At 41.4% G+C, this 26,123-nt stretch overlaps 1 protein-coding gene across 5 annotated transcripts in view; it reads right to left on the reverse strand.

Moving 5' to 3' along the window:
* The window catches only part of TFDP2 (transcription factor Dp-2), a 55,648-nt gene extending 32,213 nt beyond the window's left edge, over window positions 1-23,435 (reverse strand). For all 5 annotated transcript variants that reach the window (XM_017822294.1, XM_017822293.1, XM_017822292.1 and 2 more), the window contains exons 1-3: window positions 23,344-23,435; window positions 11,341-11,434; window positions 5,383-5,449 (exon numbers count right to left, since the gene is read on the reverse strand). In XM_017822294.1, coding sequence (XP_017677783.1) covers window positions 5,383-5,449; window positions 11,341-11,355 — 82 coding nt within the window. In that variant the 5' untranslated portion in view covers window positions 11,356-11,434; window positions 23,344-23,435. The remainder of the gene's footprint in view (window positions 1-5,382; window positions 5,450-11,340; window positions 11,435-23,343) is intronic.
* Between the last annotated feature and the right edge of the window lie 2,688 nt (window positions 23,436-26,123).

The following is a 26,123-nucleotide window of genomic DNA, read 5'->3' on the forward strand; positions in this document are numbered from 1 at the left end:
AGCTTAGTTGCAAAGAGAATCAGAAACAATGTCAACTGGAGAATCTATAGAATCTGTCATAGCCAGTTTGAAGGAAACCATGGCTGATGGGGAGCACAGCCCAGCCAGCTGGGGTTACACACAATGCCTACATCAACAAAAAAAGCTTTTGAATTTCCAAACAAAACACCAGGGAAGTGTTGGTAATTTGGATTTCATGTTCAGAGCTCTAAACAAGTGTCCACATTTTAAAAGTGTCTCGATGAATAGCCATTTAAATTAATACAGCCTGTGGCAGAAAACCCCAGTTCAGAGTTGTGAAATATCAGCAGTCCATCAGGATATTTTGCAATAACATAGTGATGTGCCCTCAGGATCCTTTATTACACTACAGCATAAACTGATCTCCAAGATCAGCATAAAGAAAACCCGAATTATTATCATGCTATTAGTACACAAGTATTTTCTTGGGACATTTATTTGTTTATTCATTGCATAAAATTACTGGGCCACAAACCTAACTTTTAAAAATTCCATAGTCTGTAGAAGCACGTACATATCTAGAAATAGCTCAAATCAAAGAGATCTGTAGAAAAGAAAAAGCAAAATGGGGCAGATAATATTTCAGTGTACTTTAGGCTTAAACTGAACAGTACATTTTCAGTCTTTTACTGCTCAATTTCAAACAAATTTACAGGAGTTAACAACTGCATGAATCCAAAAGTACCAGGCACAACTCTATGGATAACCAGTTCTGATGTCTGGGTCATTTTAGCAGGTCTCTTCAAGCACATCATGAACAAATTCATTCCATTAGAGCAGTCCTGTGCAATAAGCCCAATCAGGACTTAATAAAAAATAAGTACAGCAAAATAAAAAGATGGATTGAAACAAAGTTCACTGTGAACTTGTATTAAAAGTTAAGGTTCCCACCCAAAGCAATCTCTCTGCAAGTATGATTAACATATCCTCTGTCCTGGAGCCTGTTCCAAGACTGGTCTATGGCTGGACTCCCTTTTCCCTCCACAGCAATAAACAGAGAACAACATGTAAATTCATAGAATTTGGGAATATAGTAACAAAAAAGTATTACCTAAGGACAGTATGATTCATTGAAACCATCATGTTAGTCTACATTGTAGATTTTAACGTAAGAATCCTGTGCTGCTGGCAGCCCCAGCAGCAGGAGCTGTGCCCAGTCCCATCCCACGTTAAGGTGGCCTCTCCTTCCCCACACGTGCAGATGTGACACCGGCATTCCCGCTGCTATCCCAAAATACAGACTATTCCATCTGGCCACTCACACACTGCTGTGCGGCCAAGGCAGCAGCGCCCAGAAACCAACGGGGCTGATGAAGATCCAGTGACCACTGAAATGATTTTGCAAGTAATATCTGATTGCGAACATTGATTTTATTACAAGGCTTCACACCCAAGCAACTCCAACACTCAGCAGATCAGGCAGCCTTGGGACTGTATAAACCAGCAGGGAGCCCTCAAAGCTACAGACATCCATGTGGATGCACGGAGGGCAGGTGAGGTGGTTTTATGGGGCAAGTGGTAATACAGACATGCCCTCTGCTTGGAATGACTGGAAAAAAGATTTGATTTTCCATTTTTGTAATATATATGAACAGGATTACAAAACTGGAAGCGTGTAAATTACTGTCTGGGAATGTCTCCCAAACAGATTAAATTTTAAATTCTTCTGGTTACACATGCGACTTTTTAATATGAACTCTGCTGCTTGTCTGATCTAATTCATTCACAGCTTGCAACAATTACCCCAAAACCACAACAGAACTGTCGCTATTCAACTCAATCACAAACCTAATTATACCTGTTTAAGGACTAACTGGAACTATTATACTTAATATTTTTAACGGAATGGGCCAACTCCACAAAGACATCTTGCCACTTAGACTAGGATTTTCCCTGAATGATGGAATACCTTAGTTCCTGTCAGTTAACTTTGCTAGGCACCAAAGTTCTGTTGGCACCTAGGAGTGTGACAGTCTTGTTAGCATGGAGCATACCAGGAGTTTCTCCCAACAGGCACAATCCCTGACGAAACACTAGAAGAATATCTGACACACACATACAGACCTATTCCCAAGGCCAGGAACAGCAACAGCCACCTTTGTTCTCCAAAACTTGAGAGGAAGCATCCCTTTTGCATTCAGCAAACCAAGAGAATTCGTTAACTAAATGAGAACCAGAACCAGTTTTTCTGCGAGAATTAAAATGCAGGTCTCCTACAGGAATAATTTTCATCACTAGTGTGCCGGATAATTTCAGGTAAGGAAGTGAAGCATGGCCAGCCCAGCACGCCAGAACTGAACAATTTTGACTGTAACAATAAGAATCTACAACACCAAAGACTAAATGAAAGAAGACTGTGCTACATGGGCTACTTGAAATACTTCACCCAATGTTGGTCCTTGTACGAGTGGCCTCTGGCCATTAGTCAAAAGCCATCCACATGTGGCATTGCCTCTCAGATCCAATGAGTATTCATTTCAAGCTGAGGAAACAAGCTCCAAACAAGGGCTTTTAGCCAAAAGAGCCTGTTGCCTAGGAATTAAAGGCAACAAATGTAGGGAAGTAAATTGTCTGTTGAACAGGAATTGTTCACTAAACCAAGTGAACAACACTTGAGTTAATGCTCTGCTGAGCACTGTGATGTTTCTTCTAGACACACCTAGGAAAAAAAATCTGGTTCCCTTCAGATTTAGGCAGTAAATCTTTTTATGAGGATCACAAATTTGGACGTATGTGCTTTGATTCTGCAATCATCACATTTAAAACATCAAATTCCTTAGTAAATCTGTATTGCATTTAGATACACTGGGTACTAGAAACCTTCCTTTTCACAGACATCATCTATATAAGGAATAAAAAAGTACTGAAAGCATTCTAAAAAGCCTGACTCAAAAAAAGCTGCAGCAAGAAGACAACAGTATTCACCAACAAACACAGGAAACAATAAGACAACCGAACCTCCAAATAAACCAAACAACCCCTCAACCTATTTGGGAACATTAATTCAGATTCAAAAATCAGCAGAAGTGACACAGTGGTATTTTAACACTTATAGATTAGAGTGCAATACCTAAGTAGTCTGTGAGCATTAACTTCTCCTGTAGCAAAATAAACCAGGAGAATACCCGGAGGTTGTGCATGGACACTAAAGGTAATGGTGGGAAAGATAAATGGAGCCTGATCAAACTGATACTGCAACAGCAGAAAGAGAGTAACTGCTTCAGATGGTCCAGGGGAAAAAGGGATTTTGGAAGTTAAGCCAGAAGAAAAAAGAACAGAAGAAAAGAAGAACAGAAGACAAGCAGAGGAAGTAATTTTGGAGTGCAAGGGCCAAGTAATTAGCTATTTTGATTACACATTTTTAATGACAGACACAAAGACAGAAAATTTCCTTAACATAATCTTATCTCGTGGTGCTAATGCTAGAGAGAGAGAGACTGCAGAATGAGCAACAGCCAGCTTGGTGTCTCAGGACACCTTCCTGCAGTTTGGAACAGCATCCCCAAAGATCCAGGCTGCACTCTACTGTTATTGGGCAAAATGGCAGAGCAGTGGGTTTACCTAGAACAGTTCAGCATTTTTCAAAATTAAACCCAGTAAACCCAGGGTTACACAACAGATTTCACAGTATAATAAAAGATCAGAGTTCATTATTAAAAAGGAAGACATTTTGCAAGGAATTTTCTATGTGCTCATGGCTCAGCACTGGAATCTGAAATGCTCCTTTAATGCAATATTGGTTGTAAACTAGTATGTTTGTGCTAGAGGCAAATAACAAACAAACACACACCACAATTATCTATTTGGAAAAAAAATTATTTAAATGCAACTCTTCTAAGCAAAAATTTCTAGCACTTGAAATCTGATACTTTCAGGAAGATCCTTCTTTGAGCAATTGGCCTCTCTCCTTTGCTCTTGAAGGTATCATAAATCCATCATGCCTCAGTCTAACAATACTATGAAGGCACATTATAGATAGGCCCAGATATGTAGCAATAAACTGCTTTTATTTTTACTTTATTTTAACTTCAGTAATGGATAAAACAATAAAAACTGTCTTCATTAGGAAGCTCACAAAGCCCTGATAAGATACAATAGATCTGAATGTTTGTTCTGAGTTTCTTCCCCCCTCCTTAATTTCCAAAGTCCAGCAGTGGACATGCCAAAAGAAATAAGTAAAAGACACTTCAGATTGAAAGTAAGAGATAGCTTAGACACTGGCTGTATCTATACAAGTTTTTCCAGCTTTTATGGAATATTTGATTCTCTAAGAAGAGTAAGCCATTGTGAACAAGATGTTATATCTCAAAAGAGATGTCAGTGATTTTTAATCATATCTCAAGGTTAAAAAAAATTCACTAGATCATAATATTGTAGAAAATATACCAAAATAGAGGTAAATAATACATCCATCATCCCAGGAGCACAGTCTGATAAGAGTGGGATGAGGATCACTGAGATATTACTACTAGCAATATTGTCCTGTACTTATAAAGTTATTCAATTATTTTCTGTATAAATCCATTGCTTGCCTCAGAAATTATTTGAAAACGTTGCACTTGTTTTAGTCTTTTTCCCTAGAACCATGACACAATAATCACAAAATAATGAAGCACAAAGGGCAATTATATCAGCAATGCATAATAAATAATTCTCAGAGGCCTACCATCAGTCTGTAATGTTCTGCAAAGTTTAGAAAACTGGGAAGATACTAAAGCTTTAGCCATTTTCTGTTTAGACTCTCATTTTGATGCCATGAGCCAAAAATCATTCTTCCAGCTAGTACATGCATTTGTTTATTGCAGTGGATAACAGCAAACTTTACTTAGAAAGGTTGATTGAAATGTTTTCTGAATTGTAAATCCTCAAGTTTTCTAATATATATAAGGGGTTGCAGCTTTATTTTTACTGGAATATTGTAGCTGTTATGACTGATCATAAACTGTTTTTGAGTCAAAAGTGATTAATCTAGAGGTAATAAGATGAAACAGGACAGGACAAAATATAATTGTGCAGAACACTTAAAAGCATGAAGTCATGCTTAACCTTCTCTGCCATTTTGACAACGGAGTATGGGAACTTTAAGGGTGGAGTAGAAATCAGGAAATTCGGCATATTATTCACCATGAAGGAATGAAAAAATGGGCTTATTTTAGCCTCTCATTAAATTATTTTTACTACACCCTCTTTTCCCCTCTGAAAGTCTGAAGATCTTCCAATCTTTTCTACTGACACTTATATGTCAGTAATAAAACCTCTACCATTTAAGTTCCGAGTCTCCCAAACGTGAATCAACCATATACAGCGAAATAAGTCTTAATGTACACTTCTTTTCTACGTATACAAATAGAATTCTCTTACCTTTTGTTGGACTCTGGTTCTGATCTATAAATCCTTTCAAGTCTCCATTTGTGGAAGTCACACCAACCTGAACAAAACATTTTTGAAGTCTTAAAATACGATAAACCTTTCTTTGTTTTCTAATACACAACTAACAATATTATGAAAGTAATCTGTTCTGCATTATGAACCATCATAATCCTATGGACAGTAGAGTATAACAAGAGCATGAGATTCAAGGCAAAGAATTCAGTTCAATTATATTCTGCTCCTGCACTACATGTGACCCAAGCAGCCCATTCTGGCTGTTATGGTGTAAGTCACTGTCCCCTCCAAGTCAAATGGAGCAGCTGCCACCAACAACAGCACAAACCTGCTTGATGTCCAGAACCCTCGGTATTAAGCTGTGCAGGGTCTACAGGTCTGAGATGTGACTATTGATGCATTTTAGATACATTCCCCAGCTTCCAGAGATAAACTGACTTACCCTGTGGGCAAGAGGTAAATAATACTTACTTAGGGTAAGTTACCGGATACATGGAGAACTGAAATCAGACACAGAATGGTGCATCTCAGATTTTGGCAGGTACACAAAGCATAGAAAGCTGCAGTTTGTACAGAAAAATGTAAGATCACAGCTCCTGGATGAGGGAGGGAAGAGACGGAAAGTCCCTCGTACCCCGGCTAACAAGGGATGGGCCCAGCAGCAGCAAGTAATGGTAAGGCACTTTGCAGTTTCAGCACATTATGTTCACACCACCTTAGAAACCTCTGTCCAACAAAGCATTCGCTTTTATTTCCAAGCTGGGAGAAGCACTGGGGGACTGAGCTCTGATGGGGCATTAGGCAACTAAACTAAATACAAAAAAACTCTTTTTAAAACACTATAAGATTTGAGTACTTTTGTAAGTAATTGGGACAAAGGGGCCTGGTATCCAAGTTAAAAGAAAACAATTATATGACCAAGGATCAAATATTTGCTTTATTTTACAGATGTATGTAGCAACAATGGAACCGATGTTAGGGCCGCTTGTAGAATTTTAATAATTTCAGATTAGAACATAATTTAATTTTAGACAAATTAAACAGTAACTAAAATAAACTACACATGAAAAATACCTACCATAAGCATTCAGATGCTTGGTTCCACTAAAGAACTTGTATTCAGCAAATAATTTTTGTAAGGAAAAAACTGCACACGGCATTGTGTGAAACTATTTCTATCAAGATTTTTTCACCATCAGGGGACACATAAAATGATTAACTGTTGCTGCACTACTCTGACTGTAAAACACTGCCTAAATGAACTAATTAGGTGCTTCTGTAAACAAGCCCTAAAGATGCTCAGTGCAGTCCCCCAGTTTATCTCAAACATTGTTAGTATCCCACTTGCCCTTGCCTGTCTGTCCTGGCACACCCCTCTAGACTCTCATCACTGTTTCCCAGGGGCAGGCAGGTGCTTTGGCTGTTGCAGGCGATGGTACCACCAGAAGCTGTTTTGAAAGAGAGCAACTGTGTCCCATGTTCCCTCCCCATTTCCCAGGCTGTCTCCCAGCAGGCGGCAGCAGTGCAGCAGAATGCAGCGGGGCTGGGGAGGGAACACCGGGATTGGAGCAGGGCAAGGGAATGAAGGCATGAAAACAAAAGTAAAACCTCTCCTATCACGATCTGGGAGCAGATCCATATGGAAAACTGAAGCACTCTGGTATTTTTTTCCCCAGGTGCTTGGGTGCAAGGAAAGCTCATGTGGCAAGAAGCCGCTGTGGTTCCTTACACTGAAATGTGTTCTCGAGGAGAAGTTTAAACTAGAGGTTGGAGAGGTTGGTAACTGCACAGTGAATAGCACTGGAAGGCCATTCCACTGCCAAGGGAAGAGCCAGTACTCCTGGATCATGCTACTGCTGCCTTTGCACAAACAACAGCTTCTCCCCAGGCCCTTTGCCTCTGCAAGAAGGAACACAAATAGGAGTAATTCTAAATTCAGAGAAAGAACAGGGGTCCACAGGGATAAACATCATGTTAGAGAAAAGGGCCTCAATTCATCTCAGGAGAAGGGATAATAATTATGATGAACATCCTCAAAGACACCACTGCAATTTGTTCACAACTGAACATTCAGCTCTAGATTTACAACTGCATTTCCCTATTGATTCATATCAGCACTTCAATTAAACACTGAAGGTGATGTACATGTGCAGTGTCAGAATGAAAAGTCTAACACATTTCATTCTCTGAAAGATTTAGATTATTTAACTGAATCCATATTTAAGGCAATATAAAAAAGTACTTGAGGGGTTTTTTGTGTGTATGTTGTACTTCAGTTATCCAAATGACATAAGATTATAGCAGAATTTCAGTTTGCACATAAATATGTTACTTTCATTACAATGGTCCTAAGAGCACATTTATAAAGAGCATCCAATAAACAGCAGCACTTTTCTAAATTTAATAATCTTTGTATCTAAGTTTAGAAGAGTTTGAAAAGAAACTTGAATTTTGTGAGAACTTAAATGAAAAATATGGCAGACTTAAAGGAATTTGCTTCTCTTACAGAGGAATAATCATAACTAAGCCCTCAGAAGTAGCAATGTGTGATATAATATTGCAATACTGCAGCAGAACAGACCTTTACAGTATTCTATCTCAGTGTTAGAGGTCTCAGGCCAGGTTGTTATCTGGATCCCACTGCTTCTGGGATCTTGTAATTTAACCACTCCTAAACTAAAACCAGCAAACGATCAAACACTTAATTGGTATAATTTGTTATTTTTGTATGTCTCATGTGATATTTCTGCTTTATAACAGTGCCCCAGAGTGTGGATTACTGGGAATGGCAGGACCTGCACTGCTGCTCCTGTCCATCTGTGGCATGATGAGCCCAGCCATGAAGTAAGATGGAGAAAGCACTTAGTAGGCCTTTGCACACTGTTAAATACTTCCACTGAATTATTATGCCTTTTTTATCAGGCAACTAATTGTCCAAATGGGATGAGGGGAAAGGAAAAAAGAATCACAACAAGCTCTTGTAGCTTCCCAGTCTTCTCTAAGGCTTGACATACTGCTCAGGGCAAGTCTCCTAGACCAACTGCAGGAGTTAAACTTTCCTCCATGCTGACATGTGAAAGGAGAGCTATCATAGCCATTTAACTGACCTCATCTACAACAAGACAACCACCCTGAGAAGCAGTGACAAATAACTTCACATGGATAAAAATTCAGAGCCAACAATCAAAACTAACAGACTTATTGAAAAAATCTGCTTTAGTCATATTATTTATTTGGTCCTAAAAATAAGTTTACCATGAATATTTGCTCATTTTTTCCACCATTTCTCAATTCTGTTTTGGTGCCTTCTTACCTGAAGGACAGATGGGAATGGAAGTACAAAACAGGCAAGAAAAACACATTTTATGATATAAGCAAAGAATGAAATAACCCAGTAAGATAGGGTGATTAGAATTACATCCAGGTGCAATGTATATTATATATACACAACATCTCATCTCCAAGAGAACCTGTAACTTTTACTCAACATTTTATTATTTGTAGCTGCTTTGTTTGGATTAGTTTTTTATGGAAGGTGAAATTACCCATAAACAATATTTCACAAGCAGATGGTAGAAAGTGTCCTGCATTTAAAGGAAGTGAACAGTGAGCCAGTCTTGATAATTTTCCAATCCTGTACTCAAAAAGTTAGGAAGGAAAAACAGTGATGGGGAACATTATTCATCTTGCATACACATCCAATCTATGGAAACATTTTGGCATGTGCTTGAAGCACAAGCTTCCTTGGAGGGAAGGCTGTTCACCACAGCTTATGGCATGGGAGATGAAAGGCCATTTTAGCCTAAACTCACTGCACTTGGCTGTGATGCAGAAGGATCACAAACATGCCCAGACTCTGTCCCAGCTGGGGGCAGTGATTTCAGAACACAGAGGTGGCAGCTTCCCTGTGTGTACAAGTTTAATGAAAGATATGTGCCCTTTAAGAGTTTTCAGGAAGATGCCCAAGTTCCAGTACTTTGAAGTTCGCTTTCCTTAATGCTTCAACATAAAGGAAAAAAAGATAGAAATACTTTCACAGAGAAGTTCTCTCCCTCAGCTCACTCTGCAGATCATTAAACCATATCCAACAACATAACAGACAAACACTAACCTTGCATCTGAAGCAGGTTTTGAAGTGCAGAAACCAACAGGCATATGCTAAACCCCCCAACTCTGCAAATTCAGAAGCATTCTTGGGCCTTCTAACAACATCAGAAAACATTAGGGCTGACACTGTTACCCTGATGTGCAAGTCTAAGTAACTAAGGTTTGGAAAACCTGAAGAAGTGCTACAAATAAGGACACAAAGCATATGACCACCATTTTTACAGGTAAACATGAAAACTGAGTCCTACATTCATCTGCACCACAGTAATATTTTTTAAAAAAATAAACTCACAAACATTAGATACATAACTAGGTTTGCCTAAGCTTGATATGCAAAATTTCAAAGCATACATACCAGTAAAACATCTCTTCTATAAAGTAACCATAGCCTTGCAAAACCACATGTCTGTATTCAGCACAAGAATAGGTTGCCCAGACTGAAGGTTCATGTCTGTCCTTGGAGACTTTCAAAACCCAGAGCCCTGATGGAGCCCTGAACAAAGCACCAAGCCCCTGGATTCCAGTATCAAAGAGCTTTACACAAAGCAGCACAATATATGGCCTCCTGAGATCCCTTCCAACCTATGCCACTCTGACTCCATCACGCAACACTCCAGAGATTTTATTGGGATTGGTATTTATCCTTTGACTGCATCAAACAAAAGGTCAAAACCACAAGTGATCTGGATTTCTTCAGCTGTTCCACATACATCAGTAGAACTACTTATTGAAACTAGAGATTAAGATGATCTATGAAATAATAAGTGAAAGGGCTTTGCATATACATATCAAATTATCTTCTGTCTTGGTAAGCCTGAATCAAAAAGTGAGATGTAAGACACCTCAAAGTCTGGAACTACACACCAAATGAAGCTACTAATAAAGCCAACAGAAACTTCTGAGAGTTGAGAATTAATTTAACCAAACTATGCTCCTGGCACCAGTGTAACCCAACATGCACAAAAGCTTTTGCAGTTACTGAACAGAGCACCACCCTGGGCTACCTGCACTTTTAACATGGGGCACTTCTTTGGGGTTGGTTCCTGAACCTGTTCAGATTTACCCAGACTTCAGGATGCCCTGTCAAAGGCTGTCAACAGGCAAATTGCCCAGGGCCCAAAGTCATGCTCAACTTAGTGACCACCAAACTTAATCAGAACTGTTCTCTATAGAAATTGTGTACCACAGGAAGCACAGCTAATTAGGCAGAAAATTCAGGTCAGGATGTTAGACACTTCATAAGCATCCTTAGAACCTGGGATAGAGGAGTCAAACGTGGAGCCTCCAGACACCACACTACAGGCTTGTTAACGCAGCAAGAGAAGAAACAGGAACACCCTCAGTCTTCTAGAAACCAAGAGTGTACTGACATAAGTAGAGAAATATGCAGTCTTTCTGTTCTTTCTTGAGTTTTGAGGCAGACTCAGTAAGGATTTTGCAAAAGTGACAAGATTCAACATAATGAGCAGCTCTCAGGTGAGTCTGGAGCAATATCAGAAGAATCACAGACTGACAGAGTATCTCAAGTTGGAAGGGACCCGAAAAAATCAACAAGGAAACAGCACAAAGCATTGCCTCACTTATCAACCTGACCCACAGCTGAGTGGACTCCACATCCTAAAGAGCTTCAAGCCAGTTTAAATTTATCAAAACACGGCAGACGATGATGGGATAATATATTTGTGCTGTACAAAAATCAGACAAGATTTTTCAGTTTGAAGGTCTTAGTGTTTGATTTCTTATGTCTGTCCATACAGTTCTGAAAGCCAGCAGTGACTGGCAGCATGCCAATATACAAAGTAATACATGTTGCAGAGTTATACTTACATTTTTAGCCGTCATGTCAGACAGTATTGCTTTATATTTCGTAAAACCATAAGATATCCCTTTTCATCTTCACAGAATCTTTAAAATGAACATCCTGTAAGAAAGTTAATGAAATATCTTAGGTGAAACCCCACTTTTTGATAAAATCAATCACCACAATAGTCAGGTTCTTCACAGATACTAGAAATGTACGTTGCTTGGGACAGGCAGAGATGAAATCCTATACACAGACACCAACTTAAAGAGAGGCCTAATTACATTAATGTGCTAGCAAAGCATGTCATGCCATTACTGAAGCTTTTTAATTAAAACCATACAATCTTTTGCACCTAATGCAGAGTATGTCTTTATAAAAGGGAAGTGAATTACTTCTCTCCATTGTGTCTTTAGCCACCAACAACAGAGAAAGCTTTTAATGAAATGTATGTATATGGAAAACATTCAGTATTTTTAGGAAACACGCAAGAAAAAACACTGCAGTTCAAAGTCATCTTTTGAATATTTTATTAAATCTGTGTAATTAGAATTACATTATTAGAATTCCAGGAAAAGACAAAAATACTGAAGTACTGAAAAATACTTAAAAGTGACTTATTTTTTAAATGAAAGCTTCCAGAAGTCTTAGAGAGAACAGAAGAAAAGTTACAAATCAATGCTGGCAGCACAAACCATTTTAAAGACAGAATTAACTTGTCAAAGTGTTTAAGTACTTCGAAAGTACTTTATAAGTACTACCTGCAGTTAAAAATGAACTATAAAAGACATTTGAATTGCACTTGGACGTGTAAGAGAGAGAGAAATGTTCACACTTTCAAGTGTGGAATCAACTCAGTAAAATTAGGAAGATACCTAAACTAGTTACCAAATATGAGTCACAACCATTTACAGCAGAATTCACCACTACAAAAGCAGGGTGAAATTCATGTTACTTCCTCTGTATTTTAACCTACATGAGGTTTGAGAACAGGCAGTGCCTTGGTCCCCTTCGAGGAAAGTGCCAGGAATTGTTCCAGTGTGTGCACAGCTAATGGGGCACTCTACCACCACTTCCCATCACTGCATTAGTAGTTTTGGACAGCCCAGAATATTAAATTCTAGGCTGTTTCTATACATGTCTTGGTTTATTTTGGCCACCGTATCAATAAAACTTTTAGTGGAAAACCATTTTACTCAACACAGAGGTGTCCTCCATTTCCTGCTGAATGAGTTGTATTTAATCCTTAGTGCCTCCATTTATTGCAGCCATGATTAAGCAATTGCTCCAGCATGTGAACACCACACAATTCTACTAAGATATTCTCCTGTGAAAATTTGTACGTTTCACTTTTACGACAAAACATCCGAGAAAATAAGAATAGCTTTTCTCTGACTTCAGAGAAGGTGCTACTGAGAGATATCTATTTACAGCCTGGGGAAAGGGGCCACTGCATCTGTGCAGCAATCCTGAAACCTGAAGAAGAGTCACAGAAAAGCCTCAAGGCTACAGAGGTCATGGAAAAAGAGCAAAAGCTGAATTTTTGCATTGCATCTGAAAATTATGATCTTTGTGCTTGTTCTTTTTTCACCTTTCTCATCCTTCCACACAAACTCTCCAAATATATCATTTGGAGCTCTGGCCAAAATTCATGATGCAGTTTGACCTCTCTTTCTTTAAGAGGCTTTACGAGTAATTCACTCAAATAAACCATAGTTAAGAACACATTTGCTAAGCAGTTTTAATCCATTTACATATAAGCAAACCAGGTTCATCTTTAACAAGTTATTTGCTGTCAAGCTTAGTGATCCAGAAGGTATTGTCCATAAACTATTACAGTCCTTCTCCACAATGCTCTTCAGCCAGTATGAACAGTTGGTATTCTTCCAGCTTTATGAACACATTTTGTCAAGCTCGAGAAGCCAGACTTTGTGACCCCACCATCTGCCATGACCTCTTGTCAGGTTCAGACAAAAGAACCGACACAGATGGCCTCAAAATGGAGATTCTCTTCATCCCCAATTGCTGCTTGTGGTTGCACCACACAGATGGAAAAACATAAAACTCAACCTTTTTGTTCTTTAGCTGGTTCCTACTGAAATGAAGCTGCATAAAGACAAGTTCGGAGCCAAAGCACTTGAGACACGAAGACTGCTTTATTTGAACTAAGATTGCCCCATCATTATCTAAGCCTTGGTTTATAATCCGCTCCCATAATTCTGCCTTTTGGTCCTATATTGCACGGTACAAGGAGCCAACCAAACTGTCTGACTTTGTAAACTTTGACTTGTAGCTTCTTCTAGAACATCTGTTTCCTAATTGCTTATGCCAATGACATTAAAAATCCAGTTTGAGCATTAAATTTACAAAAGCCCAGATAACCAAGCTCTAGCTACAACAAAATTGTTGTTCATTTGTACCTATTCTCCTTACAAGTTAAAAGTCAAATCTATTGTGAAGTTTCTGTGATACTGAAGCTGAATCCCAGTGCCAGAAACAAAACAAACCAGAAAATAGTCATCTGCAGAATGATATTACCTTCCTTCTTATGTTTATTTTCTATGGTCCAAAGTCTTATTGTTCAGTTGTCCCTATAAGGCACATGTAGTGAGTAAAACCTAATAGTAGAAAAGAATAAAATTACGTAACAAAACACCCTGCCCTCGAAAATTAAGATTTACCACACTTATCCTGGTTTCTCTTCTCAAATTATCAGTACTTCACAATCAGACCTTCGCATAGACCAGCACCACACCAAGATCCTCCTCAGTGCCAGAGGCCAGTTCACCACATGAAGTGTCATTTTTATGTAAATATTACATCACTACTAAACAGCTACAAATGAAGACAACTGTTGGATAAATACTTGAACTGTTACGACATTAAATCTTCATGGTACACATCAAAAAAAGGAGATAGTTTAGGATACTAGAATGATTTTTATCATCAACAAGGAGCACTTTTTTCATTTACTTGATCAAGAGTACTGCAAAATGAAAACTATCCCAAGTAACTGGGTCAGCTAAGAGGAAAGGGTGATCAGTTTCAAGAAAAAGAACCTGCATTCCACTAGAGATTAATTTATATTCTTCACACCCCTCTCCATAGTACTGACTTCCAAGCTATGGTACTACAAGGCTGATTTCAGAAGACAGCGGTAACAAAAAGATTCCTTATTAATCAGTACAGGCTCAGCATTAAACCACTAATTTATGCACAGCATCTACATGGCTTAGACCACCTGTTACACATATGCTGCTTCTTTGTGACTCAGTTTTCTGACCAGTAAAATTTCAAAATTATGAAGTACTTATCAGAACTCCACCTGCTCCCAGGAAGCGTTTCCCTATCTTGTTCCTAAAAAAAAATTTCAATATCCACCTCCTTTTTGAAGAAATTGAGATTAAAAAAAGACCAATTTTAGTGAAAGTATCTGTATGTACAAGTAAGATTCATTTCTTGGTATCCCACGCAACAGAAATGCAACTTTGTTAGCAAATTTCTGGAATTTAAATTACAGATTTTGTATCCCTATAAGAAAATTCCATTGATCTGCCAACTTTTTTTCTGAGTCCTCTTCAGATGACTTAGTCCCAGTTTTATCTTTCATATACACATACAAGAAATAAACTCAGCCTACAAACTGCAAAAGGCAGGAATACCACGTAACATCCAGCTTGTCACTTCATGAAGCACTTCAAAAAGGAGTATATTCAACAAGTCACACACAAAGTGGGAAATAAGTCACCACCTTCAGCTATCACACAGTAATTTGTATTTTGAAAACAATGGTAGAAAGTAGCTCTTAGGAAGCATTTGAAAGGAACTCCCACCATGATGTGTATGATGGAGGAATTGCAGGTGTAACTTCTTTTTTCAGCTTTTACTGTGAGCACCGTTATGCCTTCAGAAAAGTCCCAGTAGATAACAGACAAGGTGATCAGAGAGACTCAACAAAGGAAAACTAAGGGACTTGACCACTAAATGATATTAGAAGTTTTTAACAAAATAAAATAATTTGAGAAGAGTAGTGAGTTTAAAAGGTTTGTTTAATCATTTTTATTTGACTTAAAAGGCTGCGGCCTATGAATCCAAAGTTTTCCCTCCTACAAGACATGAAAATGAAATGAGAATGGCTGCCTTAAACCAAGGTGCAAACGGAAGATAAAACTACCTGAACCTAATTTGAAAGCAAAGATCTCACCATGTAGTTGAGACTGAGCAAAATCCCAACGTGTCATCAGAACAAATCAACTGGCACCTGACAACAGCAGTAATTATGACTCAAGTTTACACAGCACAAAAGAACTTGGAAACACAGCCAAGGCCTACCACACAAGTTCAATGAGTATAAACCATAGCACTTCAGTGGTATAATGAACAGCCACCACCCAGTGTGGTTTGCCCAAAGCACGTCAGGGGAAATGCCCCTTTAAGGACTTCATGCAGCACATCCCGGGGCACCAAATTAATTGGATCATGGTCAGTACTCTCAGACTCATCCCAAATGCTACAGCCCCACTACTCCCACCACTTGTTGTATTTACTCTCACTGTTGTACTTATTACATGACTAGCAACGTACATATTATATGCAGATGTATGTATTACATGACTATATTTGTTGTACAGATATACGTGACTACCAAAAGCACCACTGATGGAGGTTACTGAGTATCTTGAATCCCAGGGATGAAGACAGGTCTGAGCGGATGTACACGTGACAAGAACACACAACACAGGGATAAAATCCAAAGCTGGATTCAAACTCTTCCTTAGTTGCAAGTGCCCAAAGTCTCCATGCACTGAACTGTTCTGCTGCTTGTCCAGTCCTGACAGCGCCGAGTCCCAGATCCCAGCAACCTAGAACTGGATACTCCTGCCCTCAAGCGACTTAGTTTCTTAGGCATGTTCTCAGACATGCTCAATGTCATGCCAGTACTAGCAGTAAACTTTATGTCTAAGAATAGGAGCAGCACTCATGGCTTATGTCAAAATCAATGAGGTGAAGCATGTCCCCTATTGCCCAAATAAGGAGAACATTACATTAAACATGTGGTATAATTCCCAAGCACTTGAACCTTTGAAGGCTCTTTTAATTCCCCAAACCAGCTTATTGTCATTCAAGATAAAGTACACAGGGTCTGATATCAGAAAAGGGAGTAACACTCATGCAACACTTAAAACAAGATGATCTAAAATATCTTTATGACTTTTTGTGTTGGTTTAAAGATAAACCAGCAGGGGAAATGAACTCAACTCAAAAGAGAGATTATAAGTCAGAATAATAATTAAATAAAATAATACAATAAGTACGATTATACAGACAAACAATTGGTTTTAACCCACAAAACCCAAATATATAACCCAGCACCCTGGGGCATGAACAGAGTGGTGTTCTTTGGGCCCCCTGAGTCCAAAGTAAAAGGAGAGGGGAAAACCTGTTGGCGAGAGTGCTGTTGCAGTCTAGTCAAGAGTGGTGATTGCAGTCCTGTTGGTGAGAGTGCTGTTGCAGTCTGGTTGAAAAGTGGTGGCTGCAGTCCAGTTGAGAGTGGTGGTCTGCAGTCTTCCTCTGGATCCCACGAGTGGTTAAAAAAGTTCCAAGACTCCAAGATTATATATTTTCCAGTTCAGGCAGGAATGCTCAGTACTTCCCTCAGGGCGGGGAGTTCCACAAAGGGTGTGAGGACAGAAGCACCCTCCTATCTCGAAGGCCTCTTAACACCCAGTTTATAGCCTGAGGAGTCAGGCTGCTCTGGGCAGAGGGTGTCTGTGAACAACAGTTTCTGGGAAATGGCATGGAAGGCTATAGAATACACAGTTTTGGGTTACACCCATCCAGTGATGAACTGGTCCCAGCTGTTCTAACTAGGACAGTTTTATATACAACTTTTATCAGCATAGCTACATTTGGAATTAACAAAAATGTAGCTGCAGTTATTTTTAAGTAGCCAATCTATAAGCTCATCTTTTGTTCTCTCACTAGGTATCTCTCAGTTAAGCTGAGCTGAAAACAGCATCTTTTTGACTACTGAGACTTCACACAAGCTTCTTCACACCAGCTCATATACTGTATGATACATCAGAGAATGCTCTAGATATTAATCTAGTCTTGTAATGAGTTTTAATTTCAAGATTTTAAATTTCTAGAGTTACCAGTACATTGACAAATACATGGAACAGTTGCACCACCCTGTTGAGATATACTTTTGTCTACATCCCTTAGCTGGAAGGATCTTAACATCCAATGAACTGAAAATAATTTTACATTTGCATTTAATTAAAGATCACCAAGTTATATAGGGATAAAAAACTTGACGGTGAAGAGACTTAGCAGCTATTTCTTACATTTTCCTTCTAATTTGCTAGAAGCTTCGCTCCAGTTTAAAGCCATTATTAACTCCACTCTCGCATGGATTAAAGATTATGACAGTATTCACTGAAGGGTAAAGGTTACAAAAAATTTCATACTTCTGTAGTTATAATTCAGTACAAAGACAGAAAGGGATTTTTCTAGTGATGCACAAGCTCACAAATACTGATTACAGCACACAAAATGACCTGAAGGACACAATTCCACATGACATTGTACTGCTGTAAGATCCCCCCTTACTAACATCGCTAAAAGGGATCTTCCACCTTTACCCACTTCTTCCACTTTCCATTCCTTCTCCAGGCTACATGGTCTCAACAATTCCCATTCCTACCTGACCTCTCAGTGAGCCAGTTCAGTTCTCACACGGTCAGGATTGCAACAATGGGGCTGAAGGGGGTAGAAGAAAGTTCTCCATGTGCTGTGACCCACTGGCAGCTCCAAGGGCCACCCAGGCCTGTGCACAGGACAGGACCAACCCTCAGAATTAACAAGCTGATTGCCCAGCTCAGTCTGGCTTTCAGAACCACATCATGACTCCATTTGAAAAAAAAGCATTTATGATCTCCTCGAAATTTACTGATGAGTTGAAATGTGACAAAAGGTTGGACATGGTTTGTTTATATAAAGACTACTCCGTGCTTTTGAAGAGGTCACTGGAGTGTGTGCCTGCTTCAAAACTCTACTAGGAAGAAGGGGGGTATTCTGTCTTCAGATCACAGCTTTCCCAATTTCTTATACAGCAAGAAGTGGGATGAATAATTTGCTTTTGACAGAGAGCAGAAGCCTGCTGTTATACCGAATCAATATACAGTTTGAAATTTTATCAGCTGTAGGTATGAAGATATTGATTTAAAAAATTGTTTAAATGTATTTGGAATTGTAAGTTGAAGTTTAAATAAACTGAATTTTATGACAATTTGATTGCACATTTAAGAGAAGAGAAATATATTGCTCATGTTTCTCAAGTCTCAAGGTCAAGTTTATAATAAAAGGAAAGGTTACCTAGCCCGTTCCTCCCAAGGAATAGAGAGCCCACGCACGAGAAGGTTTTTATTGCACCCTGAGGACATGAGCTCACTTTCACTTACAGTTTCTAATCTCATCCACAATTCTTGGTCATGTTACCACCATAATACTTGGATGACCATTGTGGTTCACAAGTGACTTTTAATGCATTGAGGCATCAGCATTCACAAGCCTCAGTGAGCAAATACTGATACATTTGCTTTAAGATTTTAATTCCCACAAATACCACTATAATAGCTGCTACCAAGTTGAAGAATTCCTCTATACAACTTCACTAAAAGTTCACAGTCTTAAAGATAGTGAGTACCTGTCACAACTCCCTAATTTCTTTCTGAACAAATGACCTTATTTATTTTTTATCCTCTTACATCTTGGGTTGAAATTCACAGTAACAAAACAGTAAATGAAAATGGTCCCTTACTCTCACAGAAAACATTTGCTAACACCACCCCCGGGAAATGGATTATGAGTTCCTATCAAAACAACCTTCCCATACACCCTCCAGGTGTTACAGTCACCCAACAGGGATTAGTGAGGGACTGTGGAACTAAAGTACTGAAGAGGCTGTAAGACAGAGCTAATCATTTGTATTCCCACCCAAATCAAGACAAATCTGGCAGCAACAGGAATCTGATAAAATAGGAGAAACTGGACTTGCCAAACAGAGGAGCATCCCCTACCCTCCACAGGAAAAAAAGAAATTAAGCTGCAAGGCCAGAATTACATTCACAAATGGATTTGGGTCTAAAGAAGTTAAAAATTCCACGTTTTGGACACAAGCACTCCATTCACTGTTAGGAAAGAATCTAGGAATAGAAGTACAGTCTCAAGTACCATCACTGCTTCCTCTTACTACTGTTTGAGTAAAACCTGATGGTCAGGGCACATCTCACTGACTGAAATAATGCAAAACCAGTCAAAAGAAAAGGAATATCACCTTTATAAAGTGGATTATTTCTAGAAGCTTAGTTAACTAACAGCATGTTCAGAAGTTTTGTGAAAAACCTGCCTGCTCAATGTCTATCAAATATCCTAAGGACTGTAAAACAGGAAGATCTCAGTGCCACAACAATTCTGGATGGTGCCTTCAGAGATACCTCTGAAGGAGCCCCCTCTAGAATTCAGGCTTAAGTGATTTGGGAAGGTAACAGTATCGAGTCGCCTTCTCTTTTAAACATTATCAAGTCAGAAAGAATGAAACTGCCAACACCTGAACTGCTGCAGTTCTCAACCAAGCATACTAACAAACCCACTCGTCTTTTCCCAGCTTAGTTCCAGACTCCATTGTGACAGTCAATACTAGATGTGAGCTGGATAAAGCATTATTTTATCACCAAGTTAGTGGAGCAAAAATCTAAAAGTTTCTACAGGTTTCAGTAAAGACAAATATTTTCAAAAGTGGCTTCAGCAGGCTGGGGATTTTGCAAACTCTGTTCTGAAAGGCAAAGAGTTTCTTCAGCATTACTAAGGGAATAGCTGGATCTAGAATTATTTCCAAACACCATCCCTTTTCATTTAACTACTGTTCTGTATTTCACTAGAAGTAGGATATTCTAAAAGGCTGTGCTTTTGTTGTAATTCTACTAATGCAAACATATTAGTATAAACATTAGCATATATTAACATATATAGTAGTCTTGCAAGGTGAACTATCGTAGGCCTGCAGTTTGATTTGCTTAGATTGATTGTTATGCTATAAATATTAAAAGGTATAAAAGTAAAGTTGAACAGTCTGTAAAGACCTTTACTGGAAACTATCACTGCACACAGGAAATCAGACCAAGGAGCAGAGAAGTTCCTTTAATGAAACTCTGAAAGTAAGATCACTTATTACTGTCTCAGCTTCTTGCAAAAGAGCTGTAGTCTCCAAATCAAATAACAGGGGAAAGAAAGAATTCATTTCATTCTACTACTGGATGTTACAAAACACAATCAGTCCAGGAAGCTGTTATAAAACTGTCACTCCCTACCACACCTGCACCTTTTACAGTATTTCCTTGCAGATACCAAGTTTCTCAGATCGTTCAATAGGCATTTATGACTTCAGCTCTGACACCGTATGTGTACTATTACCACACTGGGACACTGAGATTGTTTTTCACCTAATACCTGAAGTTTTGGGATAAACCTGTGTGATTCCAGTGACTTCTTGGGTTTGCACACAAAAAAATCCACAAGTATATTTCCTTGCACCAGACTAGGCTGTTTATTTTCAATATTTCAAGATTCACTGCTGCCTCATTAGGAGTCCTGTCCTGTGAATGTAATTGGAAAGGTAGAGGAGAAAGCCTTAACCATTACACTCAAAAGTATATAGAAAAAGCAAACCATTTAAGAAATTGTCACTTAATAAAGATGACCCTAAGAACACTATTTTAAGGTAGTACATCAGAAGAAATGCAATTCCAAGAACTGAATTAGGCTGGCTATAACTAGAACTCATTCTGCTTCACATTAGGATGTAGAAGTTTAAATACTACCACAGTTTGGGCTGCAGCAGCTGCCCTTCCTGTCCATGGCAAGTCACTGTTCTTCTGCTTTTGAGATTCACACTCAGCTTTCAAAGGCACAGTGACAAGGCCTTCACATTTAAACCAAATAACACAATAAACCCTAGACAGGGACGTAATGTCACAGTTTTGGTTCCTATTTTTTCGCTACACCTGTAACAAGTTTAGCCAAAGCCACTGAAAGATATTCCCTGGAAGGGGGCTCACAACCCTTCAGGAAGTACATCCAGATGCTCCAGAGGCCCCTTCAGCAGTGTCTACAGACAAGAGCAGACAAAGAATTGTCCTGTACTACTGACACCCCTGCAAACTGCTCTGTGCCTTTGCCCAGCTGAATTATTTGGTCTATCCCCTTTACCCTGGAGAGCTGCTGGCAAGATCCTGTACTGCAAACTGCACCTTATCACTCTGTGCAGTGAGGCTGGCAGTCAGAACTCCCTGCAGCAATGAAGAGCATTCCTATCACTGGTGTGTTCCCTGTAAAATTAATTACATCAATGTAGTACAAGTCAAATGGTTTCTTTTCGCTGTGCTGCATTAGTGATTTTTGTCCAAAGGAAGTGGTTAACAGAAAGCCCAATAATTTGACAGTGAAATAAGATCACTCCTAAATTCACTCATGAGACAATCTTGTTAGTATTTAATAATTTTCATTTTTTTCCTCTAGTATAAAACTAAACCATTTGACCTGTTACTCTTTCCTCTTCTAAAGGCACTAGAGTCACTTCACAACAAGAAACATTTCAAAGGAGTAAAATTTTTGTCCCCCCTTATGACCATCTCTCCTGCCAAGTCTTCTCTTTCCTAGAACTCAAACTTCTCCTTACTCTTCCAGGTTTTTTCAAAGTGTTGTAGTTAGCACTCTACATGTTATTTTAAACAGAAGTTCCTGAAATTCAGCACTTCACTGCATACAAAACATCTTTGAGTACACGTAGCATTGGCACAAGCATGGGCTGTGAAACACAGTTCTGGGTTTGTCCTGTAAGACTGGTCATCTCATGAGCTTTTGTCCCATGTATACAGATCATACGTTACTTGTGTTTGGCAGGATATAATATAATCATTTAACTGAAGTTAATTTGGGAAGGGTAAAGAAATTGAGAAAAAAATATTCATTTCTCTTTTAACAGCACCCATTTTTACTAGCATAAAATTATTTTTAAATCAAAGATTGTATCAAGCTGCAATTTTTTACAGCATCGCACAGCCTCCAATGTTTTGCTGTTTTCTGTCAGCACAATTAAGTTACATCAGTGATAGCAGTTGAAAAAAAAAGTCAACTGTTAAAAGTATTAATGAAGAGTCATAAAAATATTTGAACTAATTTCAAAATTATGAAAAATGATCGAGTAGTAATTAAAAAAAAATTTTAAACAGCATGATAAATCATATGAATGTAACCACTCATTTTCTCTGTCAAATCAAGAATTTAGACAGAAAATGAAACCCAAAGTCCTTTCCCCAGCGAACAGCAAGGGCTGTAACACAGAGCTCGGCATCCCCCCTTGACTCAGGGAGGGAGTACGCTCTCTCGTCTGCGGTTTTCTCCTACATTTCAAGGAAGTTTGCTTATTCCGTATTTTCCTCCTATTGTTTGTATTCCCAGCTCCAACAGGCGGTGTTTACTCCGGGTTCACCTCTGCCGTGGAGCCCTTTCCAGCCGGGCGCCGGGGCAGGCCTGCAACTCCCAGGAAGAGGCAGCCGGGGAAGTTTTGTTGTGCCGGGCTGACCCTCTCCGGGTCAGAGCCGTGGGTCAGACCCGCCCCGGCCCCAACTCCCAGCACCCCGGGGCAGGGCCGGGGGCCGGGCCGGTCGCTGCGGGTCCCGGGCCCCGCTGGCCCCGCTCAGCCCGCACGGCCCCGGCGCGGCCCGGCCGCCGCTCCCACGATGGAGGAGGTGCCCCGGCTGTCACCGCCGCCCGGGCCCGCCCGCAGGTGTCGGGCACCGACTCCCGCCCTCACGGGGCGCCCGCCCGGCGAGCGGCGGCACCGGGCGGGGGCGGCGGCGGGACCGCACTGCCCGCGGCTCCGGGGGGCGGCGGGCGCTGATCGCTGAACAAACGCGCTGCCCCCCACCCTCCCGGGCCCCCACACCCGCCCCCCGCTCCCCACTCACCCGCAGGCCCGACCAGGGAAGGAGGGGATGGCGGGCGGCGGCGCGGGCCGGGCCCAGACAGCTGCGCTGAGACGACGAGACGGCGACGGTCCCTTGGCAGCCGCGGCGGCGGGGAGCGATCCAGCCGCGCCGCGCCGCGCCGACGACGCCTCTCGGCCGGGCCGGCGCCGCGCCCCCGGCGTTGGCGAGGAGGCCACGGAGCCGGGACGCCCCGGCGGCCCCGGAGCTCGGCGGCAGCAGCGCCCGCAGTGCCCCCGGCCCGGCGCGGCCCCGCCGCCCCCCCCCGCGCCCGCCCCGCGCGCGGCGCTGCCCGGTCCTGCTCCCCCGCACAAGCTTGGCGGCGTCTGCCGGCCCGCAGCGCCCATTGGCCGCCGCGCCGAGTGACGTCAGGCGCCCCCCCGCGCCATTGGCCCGAGCCCGTGTGTGTACACACAGCGCCCGCCAATCCGCGGCGCCGCGGCCGGGGGGGCGGGGCGGAAGGGCTTGGCCGACCCAGAACCGGGGCCGCCACCGCCTGCCCCTCGCGGCGCGTGCCGGGCTCTGTCAGGATCGGTGGGACGCGGGTTCGAGCCCCGCCACAGCCCCCCGCGGCCGCACCTGCTGGTGCTGCCGGCCGGTGCGACGTGAATAAATAAATAAATACAGGGAGAGACTTGTCTCTATACACAGCTCGCGGCGCCGCGCTGTCTGCGGCCGCCGGCCCTGCCGCTTATTTTCGAGGCGGTGGCGGGGCCGCGTCCCGGGATGCAAAGTTCAGCCCCGCCGCGGGTCCGGCGCCTCGGGCAGCAGGAACGTCCTTCCCGGGGCGGGCTCTGCCCCAGCCCCGTGAGCTCCCTCCTGCGAACAAAGGCGCCCGGGCCCCGCGGGACCGCACCCTCGCACCTCGGCCCCGCCCGAGGCGACACCGGACAGGCGGGGACAGCCCGGGACAGCCGGGCCCAGCTCCGCACCCTGGCACAGCCTGGAGAACTATTTGCGTTTAGCATTTCCTTACCGTTATAAAAACTGATTTCAACAAAGCGGGATTAAGTACGTTTACAGAGACAACATAAATAGAAAGCACGCCCAGGAGTAAAAAAATAAAATGGGCACTAATTCCGTTGGAAGCGACACTGGAACATTTGTTAGGACAGGCTTTCTCCGGGGCAGCTGGGCACAGGGCCAAGGCTCGCAGCTACCCATCCTTCACATTTGTGGAACAAGCTGAGCAAAACACGGTTTATGGGGACACAGAAACAATATTTAGGTGCTTTAGGTACCTCTAGATCGTACACATACTAGATTAAACATGGTAAACTTGTGTTTTTTCTTGCTTTACAGACAACATTAAATGCTCTAGGAAGACACATTTGATCCTGTCCCCTTCACTGAGAAGGAACGTCATAAAACAGGTGTTCAACCCATAAAACAGAGTTCTTAAATGTCAGTCTAAGGAAAACATTAGCAAGCTAGACCTGTATGTTTACCTCAGTGTGGCAGTTCACAACTGAAAAACTAGCATTTGCCCAGGAATTTGCTGACTTTGTGCTTTCAGTTGCTTTTCATCCTCTATATAATACTTCCATCAAATGTAACAAGACCTTTTACCAATATTTGTAGTGTTATGCAAGATACATTCATGAAAGCACCAAAAAAATGCAAACTGTTGTGTATTCTCTTGCAGACCCCCTCCAGCAGGTACAACCACAATTGCTACCATGATGCCTGCCCTGACACAAGTGCAGAAGGCATGCACTGCCTTGGAAAAGGAAGCAAACCAGGGTGGCTGGTTTATTGCACTATTCAATAAGTTACCTGAGCTAAACAAATACTTGAACTCAAACCCAACCTCGATAAAGACACTTGGGCTTCATATATCTCTTTCTGGTTTATTGGTCTTGACCTTTCTGCAAGAAACACCAAGGAGCTGAAGTCAGATGCTAGAACTGATTATGAATGTATGAAAAATAGCCATTTTAACCACAAAGGAGAGAAAGAAAAGTCACGCCTGTAGTTTGCATTTGCTTTCTACAGCAAATTGCAGAATAACTATATATATATATATATATATACACACACACCCTTGAGTTTGAAGCTGGTGAGACAATTATCAGTTCACATGAGGGTAAGGACACTACAGAGGTAACATTCTAAATCAGTCCTTCAGAACTTTCACAAATCCCAAACTTTATCCCAGAGTGAGGGCTGCACTTAAAAACAGCTTAGAATTGGGGTTTTTTAGATATGCTAAGGCATGGGTTTAGCAGCTACTTACAGTCCAGCCTGCACTGTGGGGAGCTCTCACATCTCCCTCCAGAACCTGTCCGTGGTCTCCCAGCCTTAGAACACCACCTTGCTCCCCCAGCTGTCCAGATCCCTCCTTGATCCCCCCTATTTCCCTTTCCAACATTTGCTAGTTTCACCACTTTCTTGCCAGCCCACAACCCGTGCTGTGATAACCTGTACAAACACTAACCCACAACAGGCTCCCCCTCCACCCCCACTCCTTTTCTCCTGCTGAACTTGCACTGACTCCCTAAAAAGCCTTAAACTAACATGCTGCCCAACTTCTGGGGCAGAGCACTGCCATATTCCCTGACTCAGCCCACAGGACTGCCACACCAGTTTGTCTCAAGGGGGATCAAAACTTTGTACTTTTTGGCTCGGAGCAGTAACAACCCTCTCTCTATGCTATGCCCCACTGACTGGCAAGGAGTGGTTCTTACCCTTTTCCACATGGTCAGAGTCTCTTGTGCTGTGCCCTGATCTTGGAAACAGTGGACTACTTGAAGGATCTTACT

The sequence above is a fragment of the Lepidothrix coronata genome, unplaced genomic scaffold, assembly GCF_001604755.1.
Source record: "Lepidothrix coronata isolate B3197 unplaced genomic scaffold, Lepidothrix_coronata-1.0 Scaffold97, whole genome shotgun sequence".
In the NCBI taxonomy this organism is placed as follows: Eukaryota; Metazoa; Chordata; class Aves; order Passeriformes; family Pipridae; genus Lepidothrix; species Lepidothrix coronata.